Raw genomic sequence first — 12636 nt, 5'->3', positions numbered from 1 at the left:
CTTTTGTAGGTCATAGGGGCTCCCATGCATCTGCAGCATTTGTTCTAGGGGGCAGTATTTGTGGGTTTGGAAGGTGCTGTTGTCCATCTTGTAGATGGTACACACTGTGGTTTGGTGATGAGGGGAAAGAATGCCGAAGGTGTTAGATTGGGTACCAATGAAGCAGACTGCTTTGTCTTGAGGAGACAAGATGTGAGTCACTCACCACAGATGTCCCGGCCTTGGAACTGCTCTTGTACCAACAGCATCTCTATCTCTAGTTCCGTTTCTAGTAAATGGTAAAACCCAGGATGATGTTTGTGGAGATTTAAGAATGATGCTACTATTGAATGTCAAGGGAGAATGGTTAGATTCTCTTTATTTGATATAGTCATTACCTGGCATTAGAGAAGAATGGATGTTACTTGCCACTTATCAGCTCAAGCCTGATGTTGTTCAGGTCTTTCTGCATATGAGTATGGGCTACATCAGTAATTGAGTAATGAATGGCACTAAACATTGTGTAATCATCAGTGAACATCACCTTTCCAGAACTTGCATTGGAGGGAAGGTCATTGAAGCAGCTGATGGTGTTTGGGGCCAGGACACTACCCTAAGTGCAGATGTCTCCTTGGACTGAGGTGACTGACTTACACCAGTCACAACTATCATCTTTTGTGCTGGATATTCGCTCTGACCCCTTTTGATTCCAGTATTACTAGAGATCCTCGATGCCATACTTAGTCCAGGGCTGTCCGGATGTCAAAGGTAGCCACTCTCACATCACCTCTGCAGTTCAGCCTTTTGTTCACCTTTGGACCAAGGCTGTAATCAGATCAGGCTGTATCAGAACTCAATCTCAACATGAGCAAAGAGATCCGTATAAGCACGTGCCACTTGATTGCACTGTAGATGACCGTTCCATCACTTTCTGATCGAAAGAAGATTAATAGGGCAGTAATTAGCCAGGTTGGATTGACCTGCTTTTTGTGAACAGTACTTAGGTCCAAACTACAATGTGGGTGTACCTGTACTAGATGGGCAGCAGTTGTTCAAGAAGACAACACACTACCACCTTCTCAAAGACAGTTTGGATGGACAATAAACACAGCCTTTCCAGTAGCCACTACATCTCATGAAAGAATAAAAGAAAAAAGGAACATTTAAACTCTGTTAAAATTTGTTTTGAATACCATTAGCTTGATATCTTTTTCTATTTAATCCTCCTCAAAACATTTTTTCCATGCGTTTTATTCAATAGTATTGATATACAATTGCATATGCAATTATATTTTGACAATGTATCTTGGAATCATATTTAATTCTTTATTTTCAGCAAGTGTCCATCTCCCACGAATAGGGCACACAACCAAAGGATTTAACTGGTATGGCACTGAAAGACTTATTCGGAAGTACCTTTCCTTGAAAGGCATATCAACCTACATGTATCCTTGTTTTATCCATCATTCATCATTTATCCAGGTTTGAGCAGAAACCTGATTGTCATAAAATTCAATGTACTGCATGAGAAGTGCATTTGTCGAAGTATTACTTTGTTGAATTCTTAGAAAGAAAAATTGAATGTGTCAGTAGGAACTGAAGAAAGTACTTATTATGCTAATAATATTCTCATGTTTAATTACTATTTGAATCTTATTTTGCTGAAATCCCCTGGGTCAAAACACATTTTTGACATTGTTTCTAAGTCCCTGCTTTGACTTGATATCTGAAAATCCTTTACCACCTCTTTCTTTCCAACTTGGTGTGTAGAAGTTGGTTTCAACACCACTAGACTCAGACTGTTGGGGTTTTTTGCCATTCATGGTCTTCCACCTATATCTGAAGATACTTTTATATCCTTAAGACAGACAAGGCTACGGTGGCAGGTGAAGCGAACCACAATAAAAGTTATGAAGCTGCCCACATCCAAATGCAGCAAAACCTGGACAGCATTCAGGCTTGGGCTGATCATTAGCATGTAGGATTCACACTAAGCAATGGATTATCTCCTACAAGACAGAATGTAACCATCATCCCTTGACATTCAATAGTATTATATCACAGAATGTACCACTATCAAGATCCTAGGGCTTACCATTGGCCAGGAACTGAGCTGGATCAGCCAGACATAAATTCTGCGGCTACAAAAGCACATCGGAAGCTAGGGAATCCATACGAGTACCTTAATCCTAACTCTGCCTTCCCTAAAAGCGTCTATAACCACATGGACTGTAGATTCAATAAGGTAGCTCAATACCACCTTCTCAAGGGCATTTAGAGCTGGACAATAAATGCCTTCTGACAGAAATTCTCATCCTATGAATGAACTTTTAAAAATTGCAGTTTTGTTCTGATTTTAAAAAGCTGCTATATGAAATAACAAAGCTACTAGAGTTAACTGCCTTACCAACCCCAACGCCGTTTTACAAGGGGTATACATGATGAGGAGTGAACAGAAAGTGAGAAATAATTATATATTGTTAAAAATATTGAAAAGATCATGAGTAAGTTCAAAAGGAAATGATAAAAGTATGGTCTCCAATCAAGGTTTCATATTTTTGGGAACTATTGACTACCCTTCCACAGAGAGGATTTTAAGTGAAGTGACTTTAAGTGCATGGTGAAACATATTTGGCATTAAATGACTGGTGGCTGCCTGCTGATACAGGCTGAACATAATAATGAATCTTTTCATCAAAATGGGTAAGTTTGAGTCATGCTAAATATTACGCTATGGGCCTTAATTGAATTTGGGTGACAAGCATGGATGTTTGCATTGTACAACCAGATAGATTACTGTTAAAGCAGATTTATATTTCAGGTGAGACCACATGTAAACTCGGAGATCGTTTTGTAGAGCATCTGCGCTCTATGCACGACAAACGACAACACCTGCCGGTCACCAACCATTTTAACTCCCCCCACCCCTGCCACTTCCCACTCCTGGGGTGGCATGTCCATCCTGGGCTGCCTCCAGTGTCACAATGGCACCACTTGCAAACTGGAGGGGCAGCATCTCATATTCCGTCTCGGGAGCCTACAGCCTGATGGCCTAAACATGGAATTCACAGTTTTAAAATCTCCCCACCCTCGGCCTCATCCCATGTCCAACACTACCTCTCATCCCCATCACCTTGACTTGACACAACCTGTTCATCATCTCTCCCACCTATCCACCCTCCTCTTTCCACCACCCAATCCCCACAACTCCCTACCTGCACTCACCTATCACCATCCCACCTACCTTCCCCAGCCCCACCCCTCCTGTCTCTATTTATTTCCAGGCTCCCTTCCTCCTCCCCATTTCAGAAGAAGGGTCCTGACACAAAATGTCAACTTTCCTGCTCCTCTGATGCTGCCTGGCCTGCTGTGTTCCTCCAGCTCCATATTGTATTGTCGCTATACTTAAGGTCATTGCTTAATTTGCAGCGTCCCTCTGAGGCATCTGAGTAAGGCTTAAGTAGAGGTCTACAGCATGGAAACAGGCTCTTTGCCCCACTTGCCCATGCTGCCAAGTAGTATATGATTTTTAGGAATGCTGCTAAGTTAGCAAGAGCACCTGGTTCCTCATTGCCCCTTTCAGGAGATACATTAATTCAGATTTTCTGATGGCCAGATAGTCACTTTTGAAACCTAGATGGGATTTACACATGGGGCCCTTGCGGAATTCCAATGTAGCAGTCTCTGAAGGAATTGCTTGAAAAATTGAACATTCCGCTAGGCAATTTCCTCTATGCCTAGAATCCTCCAAAAAACTTTAAATCTATTTACGTCGGCGTACACAAAGGGTCCTGCTGCAATGAAGTAAACAGTTACTCAAGAAACATTAGACTATCAAATACGTCCTAGCTTCGAGTAACTATTCAACTGACCCCTAACTTAACTCATGGGCCTCTAAAATCCACTCAGACACCGACTCACCATGCCACTGGACACAGTATCTCCCTCTATGCTCAGGACATGATACTTTTGCCCTGGTGCTGGACCTGACTAACCCACCCACCTTCTCTTGCCCTGGAACTGACTGGAAATACTGCTCCGTATTTCTAAAAGAGCCCTAATTGGAATCCCTCTGGATCCCCCTGTCAGAAATGCAGACCTCTTTAGTTGTGTTAAAAAATGAGAATGCCAGCAAAAAAAAATGCTCTATATTATTAAATATGGAATTGTTTTGAGTTCTCTAAGAGTCCCTTTAAGTACAATTCAATAAAAGTATGAAACTGCGGATGCTGGAGAACTGAAACAAAATCAGAAACTGCTGAGAAGTTCAGGTGTGGGGCAACTGTGACGAGAAAAACAGTTAACATTTTGAGTCAAATGTAACTGTTCTTCGGAACCCAAATAAATCAAGTCGAACTCAAAATGTCAGCTTTGTTTCTCTATTCACAGATGCTGTTAGACCTGCTGAGTTTCTTTAGCACTTTCTGTTTTTGTTCCTTTAAGTACCATCAGTTAGGAAGCATTATGTAGACAGGACTGTACAGAATTGCAGAAGGTCTCATTTCAAAAAAGGGGTCCCAAAACAGCAACTGGACCCCTATGTACATATGTATAAATTGTTGCTCTGATGGACACTTGCAGTGAAATGGATCAAATGGCTAGATGTTTTGCAATCCAACTAAGTGTTTGCTGAGTTACCTTCAGAGTGAGTTATAGGTATTTTTCTGAATGTCTCACAGAACATATTTATTATCTTTTATTGATGCTCATTACTGATTTATCATACAAGACAACCAACAATTCTTTTTGTAACTTGATTTGGAGGCCTTTCGATAAATTCATAGGGAGACAGTCCAAATATACCTTTTTAATCATCAATTGCAGCAGATGCAGGGAACAGGTAATACAACTGTCTACCTCTGAGGTATGAAGGAAGCACGTTAAAAGAAAGCATGGACAGGGAGAAGAGATAAAAACAAACTTGAAAGTGTCACATCTTGATAAATATAAATCCAGTTCAATTTGATTCGATGTTGATGTTTTGTCACAATCACAAGAGAAAGAAGTCAATCTTGTTCACTCATCAAGCGTTTTAGATTCTTTATGGTTTGATTTTGTAGTAATGTTGTGCATAAGGTGCTTTTAGTGAGCTCATATTTGTGGTCTTCTTTATCAAACAACCAAATTTAACTTCTCCTTTACAAGATATGCCAGCTACTACTTCAAAAGATATAATGCATCTTCTTCTGAATCCTCCAATTCTGCTGTCAAAATATCAATGAAGCAGGATAAAGCAAATAGAAGTAGGACTGAGGGAGGTGCTGCAGGACAATCAACAGAAAGTTTAGCTATTCTACCAGATTTCATGTCTGGAGTGAGCGTTTACTTCTTCAATATATCAGAAAAGAAGAGGCTAAGCCGTTATTTGATTACATATCCTTTTTCTTTACATGGTGAGGTTGTCTAATGGATTGTGATCATTTTCTCGTATCCTTTTTAGGTTTTAAAACTGGGCAGTACTGCTGAAGCAGTTGTTTTCCAACATTTAAGTTGTGCATTTTTAATTTAAATGATTTAATCAGTAAATATAGTCTTCTAGTTCATGGTGAATATTTCTAATTGTCCTTTGCATTTTAATTTTGTGCGGAGAATTTGAGATGGTGTTCCTACAGAAGGTTTACTTTTTATACATATGTTCAAATCTAAGTGATTTGCTAATTTATTCTATGACTGTGTTATCACAATATCCAAATCGCTTTGCACTCAGTTTGAACAGCCTCCTTGAATTGGAGCATAAATGGAGGCAAGGAAGAGAATGACAAAAATGCAACGTGCTGCTTCTTTGACATTTGGCAAGAAATAATCCTATAGTACTTAATGAAGTGACCTAGTTGTGTTGGAGAGCTTGACATTATTCCTATGGATTTTAGACCTATTTGTGCTGGAAACAAGTGTTCATATGTCATAGCAGCCAAGAAGCTATTGTGCAGGCCTTGTTCTGTGATAAATATTGAATGTGAAAAAAATGAAGGAAATTGTACTGAAAAAAATGGTTGTAAATAACAATTACATTTTAAAGAGAACATTGCTGGCACATGTTTAGAGCTTACTGGAAGAAGACCCATGAACCAGGAAAAAAAATCAAGGAAACTCAGGTTCATGAAATTGAATTATATACAGTGGCGGGGAAGACCAAGAGACTAGCAGCTCTGTGTTTGCCTCTAGTGTTCCTTCGTCCTTGCTCCAGCTAGAATCAGGATGGTGAAACAAATTTGATCCCAATTACAAATATATTTTGTATCTTATTTCTAGAAATGTATATGGTTCTGTGTTTTGCACTGTGGATTTGTCAGTCTTTTCATTTTCCCACTTATACAGGTATGTTTTGCTCATGAGTATTGTAAGTATGATTAATGTTAAATTTTCATTTAACTAGCTAATCTTAGGACACACTCAGCAACTGTGTTGTACTAAATTATAGGCACAAGGTGCTGGAGACCCATACTGACTATAAAATAAATGAATATTACCTCAGATCATTTCATATTGTAATCCTTACACAGATATTCCAATTTAGGTTGAAGAAAGATGCAACAACAATATGTACTTATGTAAAACCTACAAAATAGAAAAGTGTCCTTGGCACTCCATAGAAATAGAAGGAAAACTGACCCCGGGACACTAGGGAGAAATCGGGAGGGGATTTTAGGAATAGGCTTAAAGGAGTAAAGGAATTGAGGAATTTAAGGGCCTGGTGGACATAATTCCAGGAACGAATCAGGTAGCTTAATGAGGGATTATAGCTGGGAGCTAGATTAGTGCAAATAAAGGGTGGTTTTGATAGGGGAGGAAGTGGTGGTCATGTCATTTGGAAAGAGTAAACTATTTACAACTTAAGTCAAAAAGGATCTTAGGAGGGAACTGATTAGTCATGATTTTAGTGGGAATGGACACAAAGGAGTTGAAAGGAGATTTCATAGATGAGCTGAACAAATGCAGAAAAAATGGGGGGCAAAGTTAGATGAGGGTAAAGGTTGAAGGCAAGGGCAGGGATAAAACTTGGAAGCATTTTGGTTTAATGGGCAAGAAGAAGGTGAGCAATAGTGGCAAGCAAACAGATAATTTACCTCCGGGATGAGGAAATCTACAAACTCTTCAAACTTGTCAGAATACTTTGGGAATAAAATCATGTTACATACTTCGTAAGATGCTGAATGCATTCCTTTGAGTTGTGCATTATTTTCATTTTCCTTCAATGGCAATTACTTTCTTTAATATGAATGCACTTACAATGGTGATGTGGATGAGAATTTCTGTGCTGAAACCACTCATATTGTGGCACAAGTGGATGGTTCTAGCCAAATGCAGGTAAACAGCATCAGTTTAAATTACATTTAGCCTTTTTACATTTTCATGTGCATCTTCAATTTTCCTTTGGATTACTTTCCCATATTTGCATATTAACTTCATACAGCATTTCTACAACACTGCAAATGTATAGGAATATGACTTGGTAATTTGCATTGAGAGGAAAAAATAATTTATTGACCGGGGGAGAAAAATGGAAAATAAAGGTGAAAATACCAGGGTGAAGGTGAGGTACCAAAGATAAGATTGAGGTGGAACAGTTTTGAGAACTAGAACAAGAAACACATAGGCAAATCTATTTGGTGAATAGCAGACTTTGTACGGTAAGCATGGGAGATTTGAACTACCCCGAAATAACCTGTCAAGACTAAGTAGTGAAAGTCAAAAAGAGTAAAGTGTTTTTGAAAAAGAAAAACTTGCACTTATTTAGCATTTTTCATGACCACCATATGTCTCAATATGCTTTACAAACAATGAGCTATCATGAAATAATGCACTTTTGTGGGTAAATTGAATAAACTGGGACTTTTCTTTAGGAAAATGCAGATTACAGGTAATGTAATAGGTAGAGTATAAATACCAACACACACTGGTTGGGCTCATTGCCTTCTTTCTGCACTGTTTACTCTGTGTTAACGCCATACTTCTAGATAATATCGCCTCAGGGTTATGTAAATAGTGAAGGACAAGGACCAAGGACTTTTAAATTACTTTGGAGAATACCATGTGTGCAGGAGAGAAGTATAGGAGAAATGAACCAGCTGTAATTGCTGTATTGAAATAGGTAATCTCAGGACGAGGAAAAACGGTAGCACAGATACATTGCATAACAGAAACTGTTGTGGAACTTGAATTGGCCAAATATGGTAAAAGAGTTCAATAGGGATGGCGTGATTTTTGGGAAGAAAGAAACACAATGAATAAATTATATAGATGTTGTTTCTGACCAAACTTTGGGCCAGAGTTAGACTGGATTATCTCAAACAAGAACTAGTGAAAGTGCAGTTGCTCAGCTTTATACTTCTTTTTGAAATCACAGTCTTTCAGAGCGCTGTTCCTTCATCAGGTGAAGTGACTTCACCTGACGAAGGAGCCATGCTCTGAAATCTTGTGATTTCAAATAAACCTGTTGGACTATAACCTGGTGTCATGTGACTTCTGATCTATTCTTTATGTCAGTGATGAATGTCAGGGTAATGTAACCTCACTGATGCTATTTGTGTCTTGATTCTAGGAGTTACAGAGCTACCTACAGGAGAATCCCACAGCAGTTGTTGTCCAAGCTCGATGGCTTGAAGTTTGTTTCTCAAAACAGCAGAAGGTTGACACATTTTTGTATGAAATTAAACTAAATAACTCTCAGTGAAGGTTGCATTTGCAAAATTCATTCTGACAGCACACTGAAACTACCATACAAACATGGGCAAATAATATATGTGGGTTTAGGTTAAGTATGATAAAGTATCTGTTATACAAATGTTTTTCAGTTTAATTTTTTCAATTTTTTTTTACATTATAAATATGGTTTTGACACTGAGTACTCATATTTGACTTATTTCTCAATTTTTCTAATGGTTTACTGTTTTGGTATTAAATTAGTATTGAGACAAAAATAAACTCAACTAATATTTTGCAAATACAGATGTAGAAATTGCTGGAAAACCTAAGCAGGTCTGGCAGCATTTGTGGAGAGAAAACAGAGTTAACATTTCGGGTCGAATGACTCTGCCTTAGAAGGGTCTGAAGAAGTTCTGAGGGAGGGTCACTCGACCCGAAGCATTAACTCTGATTTCTGTTCACAGGTGCTGCCAGACCTGCTGAGCTTTTCCAGCAATTTGTTTTTGTTACTGATTTATAGCATCTGCAGTTTTTTTAAGTTTTTATTTAACAAATACCTCCCCAAGTGGAGGCATGATGGTTATGTACCACATCTACCTAACAACCAAGAGGCTATGAATTAAGATGCTACTGCAGCAAGTTGTGAAATTAAATTCACAAAAATCAGTTTGAGAGTTAGCTGCAGAAAAATGACCGTGAAAAATGCTGTATTTATGAAAACCCATTTGGATGAATCCTATTCTTTCGGATGCAAGATGTAGTGTTGAAATTACTTAATGGTGCAGTCATGATAATTGGAAAAAAAGGATAGCATTCAAAACACAAATCAATCATGATGTTTTTACTAGATTTAAACAGTGAAGACCTCTTTGACAGTATCCTGTTACACTACAGTTGGTTACAGATATATTACAAGAAATATATGATCACACTGTAACAGTCAATGTCTCTGCCAATCATACTTCTAGTAATTGATCAGGCTGCTTGGCCAAACATGGAATTACCTTTTTGCAACAATTTTTATTCCCTTTTCAATGTGGCTTGAATATGTCACTGTCAAGGTGGTATTGTCCTATCCATGTCAGCCTTAAGCTACTGAGATAACAAGGTGTACAGCTGGATGAACACAGCAGGCCAAGCAGCATCAGAGTAGCAGGAAGGCTGATGTTTCAGGCCTAGACCCTTCCGTCAGCCTTCCTGCTCCTATGATGCTGCTTGGCTTGCTGTGTTCATCCAGCTCTACACCTTGCTATCTCAGATTCTCCAGCATCTGCAGTTCCTACTGTCTCTGAAGCCTTAAGCTACTATTGTCTAATAAGACATTGGGGTCTTTGTTCAAGCAACAAATTTGACATTCCTCAACAATAGAAACAATGTCAAAACCACCTTCAGCAATTTCCCATTTCTCATGAACATTGCAAGTTTCAAGTCTTTTAAGTTCCTAATTCCTTAAAAACAATTGGAAAATTGAAACAAGGTCCACCTGACAAATCAGATGAAGTAAATATGGCTGCTGATTTCTGTGAATAATGGATATAATAATGTCATTCACTTTCAGCATGTGTTCTCTCTTGCAATTTTCAAATACACTTGCAATATGATGTCTCTAGGCTTTCATGACTGTAGAACTTCTACAAATTTCAGAGCTGATAGAAAAGGAAAGCATTGATTTTAAATGTTTGCTTACGGGTTTCAACCATTTTACGACTTCGTGAGCTGTCTGTGTTTCACCAGTAATTCTATTTATCTACTGTATTGTTTAATTTAAATTATCACTGTTCCCTGCCCCCCATCCCACCCAGTTTGAATAGCTGTCTCAACCACAAATTTCGATTAAAGATTTGAATAACCCAAAATCTTTGCAGTGTTTTACAGGAGAAACCATTCACCTCCACCTGGTCTGGCTTACACTTAATTCTAGTTCCTCTGTCTTAGGGAGAAATATGAAAGGACAAGTAAATGTAGCCAATGTGATAAAGACATATGATATATAATTATTATTTGGAAATTTGGGTTTTTAAATTAGAGACAGATGGAGCTTGGCTTCAGCTCTGTTTTATTTTAGAGGTCAGAAAGTCATTTGGAATAGTGATCAAACAAATCTTTTCCAAAAAACTATTCAATTAAGTGCCTAGTGAGATATCTGTGATATTAATTGATTAAAAGTTTAAACTGCTGAGTTTATGAAAAACAGACCAGATCAGTTTAGTTTGACTTCTGCTAGCAGAAGAACCTAGATCAGTTCAGGATAACAGTCATGTTCATGGAATGGTTTTAGTTTGTAAGGTCTCCAAGCTGTGAAAGTTTGTACAGAGGTTTTCAAATTGTCCGACTGAAAAGAGGTTTAGGCCATCAGAACCGAAAGAACATTTAGGCCAGTAGAACTAGCAAGAAATCATAAAACTGTCTCAGCAGTCCAGGAAAGAGTCAGTTCAGGATGAAAGCAAAGAATCATCGTAGGAATTATAATTCTCGGGGATTTGAGTACTTGTAAAGGTATGCTGAAAAACAGGTTGAACAGTGTATGTTTTAAGATCTTTCTGAATTGTCTTTTTTCTTTACTTTTGTGTAATAGTATCATGTTCTTTTGTTAACTGACATTGGCAGCAATATGTGACCATGTTGTGTCAAAACACCATTGTAACCAACTGGAAAAAATAAACTTATGATCAATTAAACCAGGTTTCACATTGTCATTTGTCCATTATTACCATTAATTGAAATTATAACACCACTCAGAATTATAATAAAATTATGAATTGACAAATTTGACTGTAAGTTCATTAAATACCTTGGTCAGGGAACCTACTGGAATCTGCAGTGTTCTATGCAGTAGTTCTTTTGGGTTTCCTGACCAAGGAGAGAAGGGATGGAATGGCACTGGATCTGTATCAAATAAGTCTTTACAAATACTTTTATTTTCATCTGTTAGAAAAGAATCCCAAGATAAATTAGTTTTGGCTTGAAATATTGAGTCTTTCTCTCTTATACAGATGATGCACTGTTAGATTTGCAACATTAATTCTTATAAATATTTGGCCATTAGTCTATAAATCTAGCCTCCCATTTCCATTTATTATGAGGTATCCATTATGTCATTTGTCGGCATGTAGGGATTTTATGACCTGTGAAGCTTTGTTTTGCCTTTAGCCTAATATGTATGAAGTTTTAAGCGAATTAACCCAAACTGAATGAGTCTACGAATGGTCCTATCTCTGATTTTGCATAGAATAGTTGCCTGGGAAAAGAGTTGATGATAATTGAAAGCAGAATAACATGTAGGCAGTTTTGTGTTTTTGGAGAATATTTAAAAGTCGACAGCTTTAGGCAGACCTATGATGAATACAATACTCTGATTTGCAATTTTTGGAGACAACTGTGTCAAGCTGTACCATGTGTACCCTGCCAAATTTATTGTGTTTCAGCTGCAGATAAAAATGTCCTTATGGGACGAAGTAGGGCAGAATTGTTTAAACAACACAAATCGTAAAAACTTTCAGCACTAAGGAGGCCATTTTCTTTGAAAGAGCTGTCATACTTAATTCCCACACCCTGCTTTTGTCTTTGGAATCCTATTAAGTTTCTCATCCACAAATATGTGTTCACTACCCTTTTAAAATTATGGAGTCCACTACCTTTTCATACAGAGAGGTCAAGAGTCGAAAACATATCTTAACCCCGATCCATTGTTCATCAGTGATTTTAAATCTATGACATGACTATTGATCTATTAGTATGTGGGAACAACTATCCTTCATCTATTTTTCAAAACCTTTCAACAGTTTGAAGACCTCTAGTAGACTATCCGTTAACATTCTAAAGTTATTTCTCACGACTTTACATCTTCTTACAAACTGTGATGCCCATAGTTGGTCAGTATTGTCCAGCTGAGGCCTGACCAGTGATTTATAAGATTCTATTTGTATGATCTCTTCTTTCTCATCATCAACTTATAAACCAAGTAGCTATATACAATAGAGATAACAAGGTGTAGAGCTGGATGAACACAGC

General features: G+C 37.9%; 1 protein-coding gene across 3 annotated transcripts in view; it reads left to right on the top strand.

Moving 5' to 3' along the window:
• Positions 1–11303, top strand: part of chd1l (chromodomain helicase DNA binding protein 1-like) — a 95777-nt gene extending 84474 nt beyond the window's left edge. For 2 of the 3 annotated variants that reach the window (XM_048602712.1, XM_048602714.1), the window contains 4 exons: positions 1316–1424; positions 5134–5352; positions 7206–7287; positions 8522–11303. In XM_048602712.1, the coding sequence (XP_048458669.1) occupies positions 1316–1424; positions 5134–5352; positions 7206–7287; positions 8522–8653 (542 nt within the window). In that variant the 3' untranslated portion in view covers positions 8654–11303. The remainder of the gene's footprint in view (positions 1–1315; positions 1425–5133; positions 5353–7205; positions 7288–8521) is intronic. The other variant, XM_048602713.1, reaches the window with a different exon arrangement.
• Positions 11304–12636: the final 1333 nt, after the last annotated feature.

This window comes from Rhincodon typus, chromosome 11, assembly GCF_021869965.1.
Source record: "Rhincodon typus isolate 14 chromosome 11, sRhiTyp1.1, whole genome shotgun sequence".
Classification (NCBI taxonomy): domain Eukaryota; kingdom Metazoa; phylum Chordata; class Chondrichthyes; order Orectolobiformes; family Rhincodontidae; genus Rhincodon; species Rhincodon typus.
This window is presented reverse-complemented; position numbering and strand designations above follow the sequence as displayed.